Source organism: Chironomus tepperi, unplaced genomic scaffold (assembly GCF_022539635.2).
Source record: "Chironomus tepperi strain 1889 unplaced genomic scaffold, CSIRO-AGI_Ctep_v1 contig_354, whole genome shotgun sequence".
Lineage (NCBI taxonomy): Eukaryota > Metazoa > Arthropoda > Insecta > Diptera > Chironomidae > Chironomus > Chironomus tepperi.
The window spans coordinates 959401-979052 of NW_027226476.1; the positions used below are offsets into that span (position 1 = coordinate 959401).

Here is a 19652-nt window from a genome sequence, read left to right on the forward strand (position 1 = left end):
CGATTTGAATGTAAATTTCATTCTTAATGCGTCATTCCATCATGAAAACTTTATATCATGAACTAAGTTCATCATATTCAGGAAGAGAATAGATAAGAAAACCAAAATCCGCATTTGTTCACAAAATCGTAGTTAATGACATATTTAAATGCTTATGCATAATCAAAGCTGTCGCAAAGTCAAATAAAATGTAAAGTCTGCATTAGCAACTTGTTTATAGCAATTTAAGTATTAAGTTGATTGCATACGATGAGAATCATGAACTCATGAATTAGATCTTTTGAACTAACTAAGTAATCATTTCAATATTAAATATATGATTTCTTGTATTCATTATTGAACTTTTGGTCAAGTTTTTGATTCATTAAATAATTTTTTAATATTTTTCTAAAGATTTCTTAAATTCATTTTTTACATAAATAATCTTTTTCATTAATATAGATATATTCAGAACTCGATTTTTGATATTCACGTTCACACATTTTCTAATAAATTTTTGATGTCCCTATTTGTAGCATTATCGCTACTACATTTAATTAATTCAATTTATTTGATTATATTTGTTTGTTTTTTTGACCTAATACCAACACTAATTTCAATTTGGAACGGTTTTAATTATTTCACTGCTACTATAATCTATTAATTTTTTACCATTTGCATTGATACGTTTCCACGTGCTTCTAATTTCATTTTCAGTTAAATCAGGTCCGGAGAAAAGAAAATTTGGATTATCGTCTAGTTTTCTCAAGTCTGTAAGGAATGCATTTCCAGGCCACTCAATTGAAATGTTTGATTTTGTTGCTGTTGTTCCAGTGATATGAACATCATCAATCCAAAAATATGGTAATTTTTGTGCTAGATGATATAATTGAGGAACAACATCAGCAGTGTACAGGATAATATAACCTGGACAGAATGTCGGATAATATTTATCAGGATATTCTTTAAATGATACTCTCCATTTTGATCTGAATGTTCTTTTCACTCGAACCTCCTCAGCCTTCGTACAAAAAATAGTTTTGCTACGATATAATTGATTAAATGATGGCGTCGGTGTATGAAGAACATCATATAGTAATGGAGTATTGATTAATACATCATCATCTGTTTTTAAAAGATATTTTGCTTCAGGACAAAAGTACACAAACCATTTAAGTACCATAACATGCTTATACGTTAAATTTCGATAGGCATCATCAAAATTTCCTTGCACAATATCACGATGAACTTGATTCTCTAAATTTATTTTCTCTTCTAATGATGTCTTATTAACATTACCAACAAAGAATCTCAGTAATGAACGTGAATCTTTTGATCCCCAGGTTTCTCTTATCGTTTTTCTTTTATTATAATTATGAGGTGCCGAATGTATTAAAATAACTACTAATGGCTTCTTTTTGAGATCTTTACATGTATCCGTTTTAATCAGAAATTTAAAATCATTTAAGTCTATAAGTTGACTAAAGTCGTTCTTTGGTAAATTATCCAGATCGATTGTATCTGGGGATTCATAAAGGAAATTTGAGAAGGCAACTGACTCGTTTGTCAGGGGTGACAATGATGAAGTTATGATCGTTGGTAATGTAGCATCATAATACTGCTCTTGTTGAAGCAACATTATATGCCATGTCGATAGAAATAATGTGATGCCAATCAATAAGCTCATTATTGAACGTCGATCCATTGTATTAATATTGTATAATTTCATAACTGGCACTTGAGATAGGTAGAATTATTCTTGTCTATATGAGAAGATGATGATTGTAAACTTATAAAGTCCTTTTCTATTTTTGGTACAATTTTTTTATATGGATGTGTGTTAATAGACTCAGGTGGTTTCATTTACTCGTCAGTTGTTATTCATCAAAGCCATTAAGTTTGGTTCTCAAATTATTCCATTGTTTTTATCTGATGAAGCCATTACATTGATTACTTAGGATCTGAAATAAGAAGAAATGAAAATTGATAGTTTTAATTATTTTTGTTAATATCGATTAGTATAAAATCAAACAACTGGATGGAAAATTTAATACACAAGTTTGTTGATGACTGGATGAAAAGTTTATGTTAAATTGTGTTTATAATTTCCCTTGATGAACAACAATCATATTTGATTTCAGAAATTCTCTACAGCATAAATGCACTTCAAATATTTCCTAATGACCAACTATTCATTTATTCATCTTGGCCTTTGACAATTCAATATGTACTGTCCACATAGTAAAGCAAACAATCCCTCACATATATTATGAAAAACATTACAACTTTATTTATTAATTTTCGATGCGCCTGTTCAATTTGAACATAGTAATAAAGGACATAACAAAATTTTATAGAGAAGAGGCAAGACAAACTCATAAACATGGTTCGACATCTAATTAATTAGTAAAAAAGTCCATTTTCATTACAATAAAGCAGAATGAGAGATAGATATACGATGAGATAGAAATCACATTTAGATTGAATACGATGAGATTACTGGGGATGATGAAGTTATATAGAGTGAATTATTTACATAATGAACCTATGAATAGACCAACAAAAGTTGAGTTGATGAAAGTTTTGTTGCTGAGTCTGAGTAGTAAGTCGAAGGAAGCTGTTTAAATAATTAAATTGTTGCTTATAATTTGATATCTCTATGGTTTCAAAACTCATTTTTCAAATATATTTTTTAATCACTCTCTTTTATACAGCATCAAATTAATTAATATTTGTAGGATGATAAGTATTTTTTAATTAAACAAAATGTATGGTTGTTAAGGTAAAACAAAGTATTATTGTAAATTACACATCGAGTAGTTGCTTTATTGAATTGCCTTGTGACAAATATAGAAAATCACGGGAATTATGTCCAATAATTTGATTTTATCGATATTACACGATGACGTAAACCTTTATTGTTTTGAAATGATTTGAAATTAATGAACTACAACACAAACAACATTCATCAAAATTTAAATGAAATGTGTACATGTGTTTGTATAGTCCTGAGCAAACAAATACCGGTGGCAACTTTTGCCATTTTAACCTTATATTTGCATTAAAAATTGAGAGTTTGATGCCGGAATAAATTTTCAAAAATGTGCGCATATATCATATCAATTGAAGCCAATTTAGCTGAACATGCAATACATTTTGGCTTATAATACATTCTTGTGATTATACAAAAATTATATCTTAATACTTTCAAATTTGATTTTCTAAAACGTATGCAAAATTGAAGACTAAATTATGAATTTGCACATTTATTCTGATTTTCATCAGAAATCTCTGAAAAAGTTAAACAGGCTGATGAAATTGAAATTTCTTCATACAAATTTGCACGTCATAATTTTTCCATCACGTCTGTTTCATAAATATTTTGCTTGCGAAAACTTAAAAGACTAATTTTTCAAGGAGAAGAAGTCATACCTTAATTAAAAATTCATATTTTCTGTCTATTTTCATATTCACTACAAAATATTTAAATAGGTTAACTAAAAGTAATTTTCATTTTCACTAGCTGTTTTGCAAATTTTCCTCTTTTGCTATAAAATTCCACTTAAAAAATTCATTTTTGCAAATATTAAGAGAGGATCTTGATTCAACAGCTGTTTGCGTGTTGCTGGATCATAAAACGCGATTTTAATATTTCCATAATTTTTCTCTTTTATTTTCTAAAGTCATAAAGTGAAACACGATTCTGCTTCTCTGTTGCTTGTTTAGTCATAGTTTCGAATTTTCATTTACAGCTCTTCCTCTCCATAACTTATCGTAATTGAGCTGTATGTTTACATATTTTTCTTCTTTATCCAGCTTAAAAAAAAGAAAAGAATTTGAAAACTAATTTAATCGCGAAAAAAATAGCCTAAGCATGTAAGAAAAACTGAACAAGCACGCTTCACTTACACAGTATATTGATTCATTAAGTCGTGACTAAGTATGTAGCAAGAAAAGCAGAACTAAGTTTTTTCTACAAATTTTTTAAAGTATTTTTAAAGAAAGTACGAAACTTTTTGGTTTTCATTCCTTCTACCTTAGACATATTGTGCTTCCGCTTATGAAATGTTTATGGTTATATCGGTTAAAAAAATTTCTTTTGCTGCCTTTATTTCTTCCTTTCTACCATTTCCTTGTCGATGAGCAAATTACGGTTAATGATGTACCTTCATAACTGATGTCTTATTATGAGCAATAAAAACTTTATGGACAATCGATTTATGCAGGTTTCGTAATGCACTTTACGGTTTTTTGTATATTCTTTTATCGATCGACATTATGCATGATGAGGATGATGAAAGAAAGTATGTAAGTAAGGAGAAATTGATTGATTGAATGATAGAAAAATTATTATTATGGTATACGCCTTTTTTGTGATATTTCATCATCACTCAAGTGTCAATATTACATTCTTCTTTTGAGTTAAAGGTTCAATTACATGTTGTTGTCTGAACATGCAAAATGCTGTTCCATGTATGAATAATGCGCATTTTTGTATCCGAAAAATTAGCAATTTCAAGCATCACATTCTCATTTGTTAAGCCACACAGTCTGAGCAAAAATATTTCAAATTTAAAAAATCCTATCGAAAAAAGGCCAATACATTAAACTTTACTTTGCCCTTTGTCACGCAGCAGACTTGTCTATCGAAAAAAAATGGTTTACGGATAAAAAAGTCTCACAACAACAGCCTTATCATCATCAACGCTATAAAAATATACAAGAGACAATCTTTCATCAATGCAAAAGCAAGTCATGGTAGATAATACCAGATGCTAATTAACTGCATGTAGATTACGATAAAATCAGATATTAAATGACATGGAAGCAAAGACGTAAACTTTAGACATGGGAGAATAGAAGTGACAGAAAGGTTATAAAATTGCTTTTGTTGCTAAAATTTTCTGCTCATGTTGATGCTATTTTAAATAATGTTTTAATCAAAACTCTTATGAATTCATCAGTATGGAAAAATTCTATCAAAATTAATACCAATGTAAATATGCTTAGGAGATTGTTGCTGCTAATTACCCAGAAACAATCTTCATATTACTCGGTTATAAAGACAGATTAAGGTTGAGCCTTAAGATTTCATTCAATTACTGTAATTTTGTCTTTAATCTAATGAAACACGAAAGAGAATTCCGCCTACATTGAAGCATGATTTTTGCCAATCCTTCATTATCCACGTTACATTAGCACATTTTTACAATTTCTTTTTTCTTGCTTTGAGAGTAAGACTTTGAAATTTGTCGTATAAAGTCATTGAACTGTGGGATGATTGAAGCTCAGAGTTGGCAAGCAGATGCTGTGTAATGATTCCATTTCTTTCAGAAATAGAACAAAATCTTTTATGACTCAAGCATTGAATAAACTGCGATAATTTGTAAATGTCAGATTAAGATATTGGCAAAAAGGAGATTTTCTTGTTTTCTGTTGTGCGGATATAAAAATGTAGGATATTTAAATAAAGATTGTAGCATTAACAAGTGAGAATAAGAAGAGATGTACAACATTCCATTCTTACATGAAGTGAGATTTTTTTCATTATTTTGATGATGCAGGAGAAATTCTTTTACAATCTTAATATGTGCTCATCGAATGAAGCGGAATTCTTCATTTAATCATGTATGCACGGTGTTCGACTTAATAAAATCTCTGAATCATTCAATTCTTTATTTTATCAGTTAATACATTTTTGAAATTCCAGAAAGATTATTGGCATCAAATTAATTATCTGACAACAATTTAATCGTCAGTAACTTATACCTTAAGCTTAGCATCTGTAACTCTGTCGTGTACGCACGTGCAAACAAATGCTTTCGCAATCGTCCATTATTCTGATCATTGCGATATAAATCATTCTAGACAACATTCATTGTCATAAACAGAAAATCCCTACTAATACATACATGTAACTATATATTTTTCCTAACTCTTCTTACTAAATCAATTTGATTTTTTGCTTACGATGGAATTTCTGTAATTAATTTAATTTTGTAATCAAAACAAAAAAAAATCGCGAAAATGTTTTTATTTTTAGATATTTTATAGGTACATATAGTAACATGAAGTATGTATCTGAGTATGTGAACATCAATGTCTGTATTACTTTCGTTGTTTTATTTAAAGTGAAGATGTAAAAAAAAGTGTTGAAGTATTGAGTGAAGCATTTCAATATTCAAATAAAATCTCAGCACATGCAATGTATTGTTTATAATATAAAATAAAGTAGCGTGATTGAAAGTAGTTAAAACAGAGCCCAATAGAAAATATTTTGTGTTTTTATGATAATTGTAGGAGTGTTAGCTTTAAGTGCTACAAATTTAGGATGACAATGACAAAATGACATGAAATTCCCCTTTTATATGTATTGTGTCTGTCTCATTTGCGAGACATATGATGGCAATTAATACGATGAAATACATTTCCATAGAATTCTTTGAATCAGTATAAAAGAATTTTAAAAATAGTCCCGAGCAGCTACAATATAGGGTTGAATTGATATCAAAAAGACGAGGGTGTGATCTAATGGCGCCGTCCTTAGGAAAATGACTACAATTTATCATACATTTTGGATTCTATCCTTGAAAGTTAAGAACTGAATGTAATAATCAGATACAGTTCCTTTGATTTTCAACTCTGTTTTCATCCCATTTGGCTAATAAAAATATCAAAACTGATTTTTGCTTGAGAATACTCAACATATGGAAGGAATTAAAATTGTGTGATTCTGTTTTAGCATGTGACAATATTTTGAATCTTTAGCAAAAATCTCAAATCTAAATCAAAGTGCAATCATTATAGAAAGGCTGTTGAAGTTTTTTTCGTTTTCACATGAGGCATAGTCTACGACAAAGTAATAGAAGAATGTAAGGTCAAGATGTATACGAAAATATCTTCGTCGTTTTTAACGAAGAACGAACAAAATATGCTGGCACTGCTGTTTTATTCTGTGAATAAAATATATTCCATTTTTATGTGTCTATATCAGAGATTAAATCCAAATATATTCTCAGTAGAACCTTAATTATGATGAAAGTTATAGATTAGACAATACGAGTTTATTTATGAGCTATTAAGTACGCCCAAAAATAATTAGATATTGGTGTAGATCAAGATAAAAAATATTTCGTTATGACCCGAGACTTCATAAATATTATTGATATATTCATTTAGCAATATTTAAAACCTTTTCTAGAAAACTGTAATCCTTTTCATATGATATGTATGAGTAGAATTGTATGAGTACGATACACGACAATGTAATTTTTTTTCAATATATCAACAAGTGTTTCCACATTCTCACACCTCTCAACCATTTTTTCTCTTTTTCTATCTCTCGTTATTTTTATTTTCTTCATTCTCTTCATAGTTCATGTTTTTATTTATCGTCTGGTTTTATAAAATTTTTTTCCTTCAATGTTTGATTATATTCATTAATTTCTCTACATTCTCTTTCATTAGACTTTATTAGACGATAGACGACGTTGTTTAAAGAGAATTTTTTAAAGCAGTGTGACGAATCATAACGATAAAATAGTCGACATGCGGTGAATATCAAGAAGCTAAATTAAAGCGTGATTAAAGTTTTGCAAAAAAAATTTTGCATTAAAAAGTTTTTAAATAAATTTTGTATATGAATACGTGAATAGAAATTGGTTGCTAACTGAAGACAAAGTGGTTTTTCTGGATAATAAGTGTCAATAAGCAAAACCTGCAAAATAATCTCTGATGTTTTTGTAGATTTTTTAAATGAGATGATTGTCCAGACTGTGTCTTGAATGTTGGAATCTAGATGTTGTGTAGTATTTTTCTATTTGGATTTACGTAAAGTAAAATTATGAAGTAACTAATAGTTCATTTTATTGAAAGGAGATAGTTAAAATAACCGGTAATGTCAACCTTCAAATAGATAATTCTTATCATGTGTTGATACATTATTTTCGACCTATTAATCTATACTTCAACTTGACATTAAATTAATCTAATAAACACTGAAACTGAAAAATTTCGGTGCTTAATAAACTCAGCCTAATCAGTAAAATGAATTCTTTTTAATTGATCTATAAATAAACTGCATAAAGTATTTAAATCAATCAAATAAGAGTCAAAATTTAATTTATATCAACAGTTAAAACCGATTCCCACAAAGCTATACCCCCTAAGTGAAATAAAAAAACAATCAGAATTCAAAATCATGAGGAGGTTAACAGACCTAATTAGTAACAACCGACATTTCCCTTTTTAACCAATAAGCACTGAACGCTGAATAATGTTTGTCTAATAAACCTCATACGAATTTATTCATCATGCAATGCAATTAAACATTAAGAACTTTATCGCGATAACATGTTCAGTGAATATAATTTTTATTTAGTTATGCTTGACCATGCTTAATTCTTATTAGCGCATAAAAAATAATTTCTTAACCTTATCCATTAGCCACAATTTGCATTGAATAAATTGGTGTTGTTACCGTCGATACAACAAGTGACAAACTTTTTCGTCCACTCTTTGATGATTTTTTCACTTCGCATTTTTCAAACTTGTTTGCTTCCGCAGTGAAATCACAGCTATTTAAAATTCACTCAATAGAGTTCCTCACTCATTTCAAAAATAATTTTAAAAAGGTCTTATATAAAAATTTGAAATATTTATGCAAATGAATTTTTAAAGATTCATCAGTATAATATTAATGAAGTACATTTATCAGTGGTGGGCAACCTGTGTGCCAACAAAATTTTTTGGGAATTCCATTAACAGTATACCAAATGTTAGATTTTGGTCGATGCTAACCACTAAGTTTTGCCGTGAAAAATAAAAGGTTGAGCACCACTGACATGCATGAAAACAAAAATATTTTTATTATTAAAATTATCAGCAGAAATTCGATATGTGCTGCATACTTCTTCATATCAATCGAAATATGATGCTGTTTGCAATAACAATGAACATAAATAAACTCGCATAAATATATATTCATGATACTATCCAAATATGTCTATTTTACCATCAAAACAACTCATTGAACTTAACTAACTTACTATGAAGATAAATAAATGAAATATTAACTCACACACACACATAGCCATAAAAATTATTATGCACATTGCAGAAAATTAATTGCGTACAACGTTCATTGCTTTTAAGGTTTTTCTCGCACATAATTCGGCCACTGTCTGAATTTTTAATTTAATTGCTGAGTGAAACTGCACATTCAAACATTGAGCTGAATTGAATTTTGCAATGGCTTGGGTAAGCCATAAACAGTAAATCAAAATACATGAAAAACAGCATTTCATCAATGTTGGATTCATGTGGCGGTCAATAAAAATTCATAACTCGCCTTTTTTCTCAGCGTTGTTATCTGGATGACTCGTCATGTGATATGTAGACAGTTTTGAAGGGAAAAAAATTGGAATTTGTTGATTTTAAAAAAGCAGGTTGTTGATGGTCCAATGAATATAAAATGATCTAGTCGGATTCATTTGCCTAGACTAACTGGATTATTTGAACTGGATTTTTGAATTTTAATAAATCACTGAGCTTAAATTGATATCTACTCTGAGCTCTGCTACACGATTGCCATTAAATCAGTATTTCTGGCATAGTAATCCAAGAGAGCACCAAAGTGTGAATGTCACTAAAATGGTGCTTTATTTTATCCAACCTCAAATGCAGTTCCAATATGGAAATTTGATGATACCGCAGATAAAGTGAAAATGCATCAGAGAAAGTATATTAAATAGATTAATATGCTTGTTTCTCTACCATACACATCCTCTTCAGCATCCCTGCTTTTTCATAATATCCATGATGAAACTTTTTTCCATTAAAAATGGGATATTTTTTTCACCTCGTCATATTCTATGGAAAAAAACTCATAAAACAAGACATTTGAATATGTTTCATCAACAAAATGTATTTTTTAACATGAATCCCATCGACAAGCAATCGATGTATTGTAATATAAGGATATAAGGATATTTATGTGCCATTTTCATCACCCATTCCCTCTTAATTGAATTCACGTATGGCTAGCAACTAACAGAGTCATTGATGGTAATGTATGTTGCCGGTGTGATTGCTGGAAAGAGCGTTGCTAAGTCTGAACATAATGCGTATTTACCATACTAGATTTTATAATGTAATTTGAGCGTAAATGGATTATTAAATAAATTTTCATGAATTTTCTTCTGTATATTTTCCATTTCATCATCATGACATTGCAGTCCAAATGTCTAGGATACAAGTACAAAGATATAAGGATGAAAACATTGTTGGATAATTGGATGTTTATGTAAAGCATATAAACAAATTTTCTACATAAATAAAACAAAAATTCATCTCGAAATATTTAGTCATTGGAATAAACATTCACCACAAAATACTTGATGAAAATGACGAGGCAATGAATAAATAGAGAAGAAAAACAGTAGCAAAAATGAAATAAAAAGAACTGCAATTTAAATTGTAAATCAGCCAACCCCAATTCCTATTTTTCTTTCCATTTTCTTTCATTTTATTTATGCTCCTCTGTTAGACAAATAACTTGGGGTGCACGCAGACGCTCCAACCCAACAAAAATTTGCGGAGAAATAAAGGATAATAAAAAGACAGTTGTAGATGAAGTGTTACTGAGTATATTGAGAAGCAATGATCCGTTGAAATGCATATAAATCAGATTGTTCAATGATTCAATTTATATTCCGACGTTTCAACTTAATTCTTTTCCTATTCCCGCATATTCTTTCCATGTTCTTCTTTTCTTGTATGTTTGCATATCTATTAGCATCTTGTGATGATTTTTCACACCATGTAATATATGATAATTGATTTTGATGAACTGATTCGTCTTTTTATTGTTCATGCATCGATTAAATGTCAATGATCATGGTCAGTGATGGAAATAATTATAGGAACATCAAGAAAATTTCTATCATTAAATGACTTGATTATTTGTTTTACCAATTTTAAAAATAATACACGAAAAAAATAGACAATACAAGAAGAAGGTAGAAATGATTGTAGGAGAGGTTAGTAATAGCAAAACTCCGTTAGGTGATGTAATTTACATTGTGTTAATCAATCAAACACGCATCATATGATAGTGCTTTAGCACGCAATATTTATTTTTTTGTAGACACTTCGACATGATAATCATCTTTTTTTAAAGGTAATACCACGCATAGATACATAGTTAATAGGGAGAAAATTGTTGAAATTGCTGTACATACCGTTAGTTCTGAACGCATTTTTTGGAACTAGTATAAAATTATTATAATTTAAAAATTAGTTCCCAAAATATTCAACAGCCTTATAATTATCAAATAGTCACGACGTCATTATTTTTGCTCAAGCTATAAGCTCAATATGATTGTCACGAACTCTCCAATATTAGCAATAACTTAGGATGGTGTAATCGAATGAAGCATTTTAAAGCCTAATATAACTCGCATGATTGGCTGTATAGTTCATGGCATTTCAGATCATCACATGATTAGCAAATAAAACAGGAATTTCTCTACAACTTGTTTTTTAACATTTATGCTAAGCAGTCTATCTCATAGTGAAATCAAACTGAATATCCCGAATAACATAACTGTTTCGAAAAATTTTGAAACATAGAGAAGACATCGAAACAAAAATGTTAAATCTCAGCAGTTTTAATTAACTTTGATATTAAAGAATCTCAAGGAACAGAATAGATACTAGTTTTCCATTATTGTTTCTGACATTCACAATTAGTGATGATTTCAAGGATGATGAGAAATTTCATTTTTAAATTGATAATATGGATGTTGATTCAGATCTAGGATGGATCTAGGTTAACATACTGATAACATATGCACTTGTAAGATTCATAATAGAACGTGCATTTTGTAATTTTTATTATTTTCCTGGATTCAAGACAAATTATAAGCTAATGGATTGTCAACTAAGTGAAAAATCAAGCAGCAGATTCTTGAGTCTAAGGTCAGAACCCCACCCAGTCTTTTCATTTTCTGAAGAAAGTTATCATAATAATCTACGAACCAAGTAGACAAACTACATGCAATTTCCACTTTTTCTCAAAACTTTTGGACATGAAAAAAATATATTTATAGTAAAGATAAAAATTTCAGTATTTACCTTGTCTCCAACTACGTCCTCCCCTTTCTTTAACTTCCTTCACTTGGGGCGTTCAAAATGTTATTGATTTCGTATCTCCTCTATTAAACTGTATGTTATTTTATTTTTTTTTTTCCTTTTTTTTCAGTTATATATCATTACAATCTACATGTAAATATATATATTTTTGTGTGTATAGTCCACCGCGTGATATTATCGTCGCTTTACTTTTATTACTACTATTATTTTTGTGTATGACGAACTTTTTTTTATACGCTAAATTAACTATCCAACAATCAAGTGCAAGGTAATGTCGCTTGTTATAAATTGTCGGTGATTGAAAACTTTTTTTTCTCAATCACATGACAAGCGCCGATTTTTATTATTACAAACACTTTTCACTTCTTCACTGTTTACACTTTTGCATATCGTCTTCAGAATTATTTTTATATCTTTCAATTTCACTTGATGTTGTCGCTGCGTTACTTTTTACTATTATGCTTATTATTATTTTTCATTTGAGGTTTTGACACTCCTTGTATTATCCGAAAAGGCAATAAAAATAAGTAAAGTAAAATTGTACTAGGAGATATAGAAGAATAAATGTTAACACCAAATAACTTTTTATGATATTTAAGGAGGGATAAAATAATATTTTTTGAGGTCAAATAACACTATTTCTTTTATGTCTATATAATTTTTCTTTTCTTGCCTCCCTCTTTTTTTTTTTGCTGATGACACTCGCGGTAAAATTGAATATTCTAGAAAATTTAATCACTAAATTGTACACTAATCCTAATTCATTTCAAATTAATTCCTTCATTTATGCTCCCTATTTTCAAAAAAATTACAATTTTCTCCTCATTAAGGGATTTTGTTGTACGACGTTGACTATGTATGTGTGCATTTATTGTGAAAAATTTGTGACAGACATTCACATTTGGTATTATCACGGCACGAATCTGCGAAATTAGAAAGGAAAATAGAATTAGATTAAATATATAAGTAATGTGGATTTCCAAGGTGCGTTGATTCTGAGATAAATGTTGACAGCCTTTGAATGTCTAGCATTGAAATGTTTTTACGTAAGTCACTAAGATTTTTCATTCTTATTCAGCAAGTGCAACATATTTTTATGGTGTAATCAAGTAAAAGTGAAACAACTATTATGCCATTCCTGCTTGTTTGCAACCAGAGTAGAAATGAAAATTATTTCAAGTTTTACGCAGTGTTGCTGAACACTATTTTATGTCATCTAAAGATTTTATCATTCGTTTGCAATGCAGTTTGCATTTAAATTCGAGTTCACTAGCACATTGCTTGCCTTATCATTCTATGTTTTCCTCTTAATGCAGACTCTAAATAAAGCGATTAAATTTTAATGTCATCACAATTTTTAGCTGTCGTAAGTAATTCTATAGTCGCTGTTTAAACAGTGAAATCTCAGCTTTTACCTTTCAAATCTCTGTCAACATTTATATTTCAAAAGTTGGCGCACCTTGCGAATATCCAACAATTAAATAATGGAATTAATTTCACTTTCTCTACATTTACTGCCCGAAAATTTCTTTCAATGTACACAGGTATTGAGAGAGGCTCATAATTGCTTATAATAAGCATAAAAAAAGTATATGTACGTATGAAATGAAAACGAAATGAAATTGTAAGTAAACGAATCACAGATTAATCATTATTCGCTGTTTATTATTGTTGCTATATTTCTTGTTCATTGCTTCTCAATGTTTTTGTGATGAAATCAGTAATGAAAGTTTTCAAGAGAATATAGTTGAATAATTAATTAGTTGTTATAGAATCGAGAACACAATGATAATGACATAATGATTTTCATACTATTTTTTCAGCCACAACAACACAATAGCTTGAGAAAAGATATTTTTGGGAAGATACACGTGTGTAATGGGCCTATAGAACAGGTGGTAGTGATTAAAAATTTATAATAAAAAATCCACTCAGACAATAATTTTCAGGTAGACACACGAAATTGAAGTCAAATAGTGAATTTCTTCCTTTCTTTTCCTTTTGAACCCTTTTTTTCATCACAAAAACAACAACGAATCATGTTTTTTATGACGTATCCACATTTAACCGTGCATCACTTTTTTTCTTGCAGCGAAATGTTCAATATGAAAATATAAAGGTATGTGTGTGAAAGAGAAGAAAAATCGGATGCTGTTTTTTATCGATTTTTTTGCAAGTGTTATCACATACATCTCTCGAAAAGGAAAGCACTGAAACATTTCTTTATTTCTCATTCACATCTGAATTATTCGTCACCTGAATAATAAATAGTTTATTGACTTTTAATATTTAACTGTTTGGTTAGCATAATTTAAATATTTTTCTCTCATTCAAGGCAAAAACATTGAAAAATCTTCACAGAATCTACACCAACAAAAAAAAGAGTCCTGTTTTTTTCGTTTAAGGTAATCTTCTCGAAAGTCGGGCGTGATTTTTATTATATTCACAAATAACATTAATTTTATTAATTAAACTATCATACATTTAACTAAGTGATGAGACTATTGTGAAGTATAGCACTTTTGTTTCACTATTTTAAGTGTTTAACTGATGAATAACAAGATTTAACAAAAAAATGCCGCTCTCACATCTTTTCTGTTTCGCACAAATTTTTCAAATGAATCTGAATGAGAGTTCGTCGAGGGGTTAGCTTGTGTATAAAATATACTTTTGTGCTGCTTAAAAATGACCGTTATTTTTTATTGTAAGCAACAAATGTTTCTGTATATGCAACAAGTTAACATCACCATTTTCCTTTTTTAACTTGAATTATACATTTTAATTTTAATGTTTTAGTTGAAATCCCTAAAAGACACTCAATGCTCAATGTGTCAGTCTATTTTTCAAATTTTATTTTAAAGGAATTCTTCTTAAAATTCATAACTTAATTTATAAGATTCATTGAATTGCTGAAAATTTTGGTTTGTTTTTTGAATCAACAGCTGAAGAATACCAATACACCTGAATGATTACACAATACAATCAAAAATTGACTTGGACTATTCAACAACAGATGTCGCTAAATGCAATTTATTGTGAGAAATTTTTAACGACTCGTCATGAACATAATGAAGTTTTATTAAAAAAATATAACATTCCTTAACAGGCAAAGATACCGTTTATAGGTGCCGTTGTGGTCTTTCTGCACCGTGAAGGTATCCTCTCTGAAAAGTACGGATAAATGTATTCCAGAGCCTAATACAATGAGAAACATAAAACATTAAAACAAAGTATCAGATCCTTTCTGAAAAAATTGCAGCTTTATTAAATCAAAAATTGTGAAAGTATTAAAAATAAATATTTCCGATATTATCAGACTCTCGCCAAAAATTATTACTACATTGTACACTGCTAAAAGTCACCCTGAATTTTTACAATGTTGCCTTATTCTTGGCACCTTCCTGTCTACGAGAACTTGTTTTAGATCAAAATTATAAATTATTGAAGACTAGAATAAAACCTCTCCAAGCATAATGGGTAACACATCAAATCAAATCTCACATTCGAATGCATTATCTTTAGCATCTCTTGTTTAAAAAGTTCAACACTGATACAGAATAACAGAAGGAATAATGACCAAAATTATATTAATGAAATTGTTTCGTCATACACATGTAATAGCTTCCTCTATACCGGCTTGTAAGTGAGTAATGATAATCACATCTTACTTTACAATTAAAGGTAATGTTGACTTATGATGTCCATTCATTCAAATTTAAGTATAAGACAAACTTCTCTCTTCATCAATATTAGACATCATTAGTAATTCGTAGAAATATAAATTAAATTATTAAGGTTCAAAAAAAAATGACGCAAGACTCAGCTGATCTTATTTATATGTATATTCTGCTAATTTATTCTCTTTTATAAATCTTTCGTCTGATTGACTTCTATCTCAAACTAGACTTTTTCTCTTAAAACATAAAGTCACATTCTTTTGACTTTCAGAAGTTCAATGTGATTCAAATGTTTGGTAGTTCCCAATTTAAATTCAAAGAATTAGTTAACTTACTAAACAACTATCGATTTGAACAACTACATATGTACTGATTTTTAAATAAAACAATGTTACGAAAAACAGCGATTGAATAATGCGATTCCGATAAAAAGTAATAAAAAAACACTAAGGGATGTAGAAAGAAATTAAAAATTTAGATTAGTTCTTCGATTTAATTCTGTTCTCTTCTCTTTCCTTCATCACATATTCTCACTTCTGTTTCAGGGTTTAAAAAATAATTTAATCTACGTGCTTTTGGACCTCAGCCGTCTGATTTTGTTTTACAGTCATTATATGGTCTTAAAATGTTGCAAATTATCAATTCTTATTACTAATTTATTAAATTTAAGACAACATTAATGTATGTTTTATGTTTACTATACTTTAAAATAAATACAGGAATACATGTAATTTGTCGTGTTTTGTTTGATAAAACACTTTAACTCATTAATAGTATTTTCAATTCTCGAGCACTGTCTTAAAGAATAAATTTAAATAAAAATCTTTTTTTGATATTTACTACAGTTTAAGTACTGCCTCAGTTGTTATTTGATGTTCACTGTGTCAAGATTAAAAAATATTTATAGTCTGCAAAATTCATTGAGTATTTTTTTGATCAATAATTAATTTGCTATGTGTGCAGAAATTTGGCATAATTTGTACACATTCATCGCTGTCGCACTCTTGGGAATATTGTATTACATTTTATTCATTCCTGTTAGCTGGAAAGATGTAAATAATGAAAATTTCATCGCCTTTCAATTTCCTGTTAAAAATCTTCTTCCTTTCTGACCTTTCAAGAATGACGCAAGTGATAAAAAATCAGCTGTAAATCGTGCACGAAGACTTCGTAAAATTGGAAACAAATTATTACCGCCGTTTCCAAATGGCTGGTATAAACTGGCTACCTCAAAAGAAATTAAACCTGGAACTGCTAAGTATATCGACTGTATTGGTGAAAATTTTGTGATTTTTCGTTCAACAGATTCCAATAAAACTTTTGTGTTGGATGCTTACTGCCCGCACATGGGTGCCAATTTAGGAGTTGGTGGAGTAGTAAAAGGAGACTGCATAGAATGTCCATTTCATCAATGGAAATTTAGTGGAGAAAGTGGATCATTAGTGAATATTCCATACAGTGATAGCATATCAGATGGTAAATTGTTAATTGATGTATTAGAAATTGGATACAGTTTCAAAATATCTTTATATTTATAGTTGAAAAGTTTGCAAAAATCCGTAAATGGACATCAAAGGAAGTGAACGGACTTATTTTCGTGTGGTACCACAGAGAAAATGAAGAGCCTTGGGATATTCCTGTTATTGATGAAATTGATAGCAAGAAATTTGTACTTCATGGATGGAATGAGTTCCGAGTATATTCACACATACAAGATATTCCTGAAAATGGTAAGATCACAATTATATAAGTTCAAGTTTCTGTCTTAAGGCTCGTTCAATAACGTTCTTGTGAAAATGAAACTTAGGGTTACTTAACATCCGAACGTACCCATACATGTGTTGACAAATCATTTAGAATTTTATCCCAGTTACTATGTAATATAAACGATTTCATCTTCTCTCACCTCACACAACAAAACAAAACAAAAAATTTAGGTGCTGATGTAGGTAATATAAATCAATAAACGCGGTTTTATTGAGTGTTAATAATGAAATTATTCAATAAATTTGCATTTAAAAAACAGCTCATCTTGCAGCGGTTCATGGCTCTAATATATTGGGAGGAGCAGATATTAACAATATGAGAAACAGTTGGTTCTCATTCGGATCTCACATTTGGAATGCAAAGTAAGTGATCTAAATAATTAATGATAAATTGATCCTCACTGATTTTTTTTAAAAAAATACATAAATACAGATGGAGCTCAAATACTTACTATAAACATATGGCAACTGTAAAGTTAACGCACATATTTAAAATATTGTCATTCAAATTGATTGAAATTGATGCTGATATTGATCAAATCGGACCTGGATATGTCACATTAGCACTCAAATTAATATTTGGAAAGATTATCATTCTACAGACATTAACGCCATTGGAACCATTAGTTCAAAATTTGTCACATTATTTCTATGCTCCATGGTATCTAGGATGGTTGGCAAAGTTCATTATGTACGGTGAAACGATTAATGTAGCACGAGATGTCATGATATGGAATTCTAAAGAATTTGTAAGGAATCCTTTACTCCCGAAAGAAGAGAAACCGTTGAAAATGTTTAGAAGCTGGTACTCGCAATTTTATTCTGAGAACAGTAAAAGTTTTGCTCACGCTCATGAAACTTTAGAATGGTAGATGATTTATTGAGATATAAGTTACATAGGATATTTTTTTAGCCTTAATGACATGAGGCGTAGACACTTTAAGATTACAAGCTTAATAATAATATTTAAAGAATATGCTAATGAAACTGATTCAATTATTGATTAATGCAAATCAGTTAACCGGATACTTCATTATCAAATCTGACTCAATTGATTGAATTTCATGACAACATGTCCTGAACATACTTGTTTTTATTAGAATATAATCCTATTTACTAAGTATTTGATCTTAAAATTGTCATAATTTAAATATGATAAATAATAAAACCAGTTTTAAATAGTTTTAAGTATCCACAAATGAATGGTTAGAATAAATTAGTGTACAGAATGTGACACTGACTTGATAATTTTAATCGATTCTAAATCCCTAATATGATTCAGGACATTTTTTAATTAAAATCCTTTAAGTTCTACCATCAGTTTCATATTCATAAAAGACAATATTCTATAGAATAGCATCTCCCCAATAGCATCTTCAAAACTTAATTAATCCCAAGTGTCTACGCCTCCAAACATGCGTGAAATAATACTTAATAATTTAGTAACAATAATTTTCTCATAATTAATGTAGTAAATTTTTATACATACATTTGATAAATGTTCCTGTCATGAAGTTTTTCTAATAAAAAAGCGACAAGAATTTCGCGATAACAAGCGAAAACAGAAGAAAAGAAGGAAATTCTTTGAATTCTCAATCGTTAGAAAAACATTCCTTTGCTCATGTGTTGTAATTTAGTTCTTATTCATCGTCTTAAGTCCCCCATAAAATTCATTGAGAAAAATAAATGTGATGTTGAGAAGAAGGAAAATAAGAATAGGAAGAAGAAAACTAGCTCATTCACTTCCTCGAATAGCTTCTCTCACTCTCTTAGCATACTGTTTAGAATCACTCGACCCATAAAAGCATATCAGAATCAGCAGCATCATCATCTGATTTTAAAGGAGGAGATGAGAACCAAAAGAAAAATGTGAGAATGAAGAGAATGGACGAAATGGGAAAGAATCGTGTAGGTGTAGTTTTTTTTTCTTGCTCTTCTTCGGAACGCTCTTCTTCGGAATTATCAAAAAGGAAAAAAAAAGGCACAGAACAATTTTTTTTATCATCATATGTTCCAATGTAGGCCCTTTCCAATGGAAATGTGAACTTAAACGACCACACTCAACATTTTCATTCAT

At 29.4% G+C, this 19652-nt stretch overlaps 2 protein-coding genes across 2 annotated transcripts; one reads left to right on the top strand and one right to left on the bottom strand.

The window, feature by feature from the left end:
* Positions 1 to 475: 475 nt before the first annotated feature.
* LOC139094678 (beta-1,3-galactosyltransferase 5) lies at positions 476 to 12345 on the bottom strand. Its single transcript, XM_070645810.1, has 2 exons — positions 12115 to 12345; positions 476 to 1940 (listed from the first exon to the last, which is right to left on the bottom strand). Exon 2 carries the CDS (start codon positions 1706 to 1708, stop codon positions 596 to 598), a length of 1113 nt encoding a protein of 370 aa, XP_070501911.1. The 5' UTR covers positions 1709 to 1940; positions 12115 to 12345; the 3' UTR covers positions 476 to 595.
* Positions 12346 to 16689: 4344 nt separating this feature from the next.
* LOC139094642 (cholesterol 7-desaturase nvd-like) lies at positions 16690 to 19231 on the top strand. Its single transcript, XM_070645769.1, has 6 exons — positions 16690 to 16861; positions 16931 to 17285; positions 17348 to 17539; positions 17747 to 17758; positions 17836 to 17938; positions 18009 to 19231. The coding sequence occupies exons 1-6, from the start codon at positions 16763 to 16765 to the stop codon at positions 18445 to 18447; spliced, it is 1200 nt and encodes a 399-aa protein (XP_070501870.1). The 5' UTR covers positions 16690 to 16762; the 3' UTR covers positions 18448 to 19231.
* The last annotated feature ends 421 nt before the right edge of the window (positions 19232 to 19652 follow it).

Coding starts and splice junctions, on each gene's coding strand:
- LOC139094678 (XM_070645810.1), bottom strand. CDS start 1,708: ATGAAATTATACAATATTAATACAATGGATCGACGTTCAATAATGAGC.
- LOC139094642 (XM_070645769.1), top strand. CDS start 16,763: ATGTGTGCAGAAATTTGGCATAATTTGTACACATTCATCGCTGTCGCA. Junction 17,286..17,347: donor CAGTGATAGCATATCAGATG/GTAAATTGTTAA, acceptor TTATATTTATAG/TTGAAAAGTTTGCAAAAATC. Junction 17,939..18,008: donor TCTCACATTTGGAATGCAAA/GTAAGTGATCTA, acceptor ACATAAATACAG/ATGGAGCTCAAATACTTACT.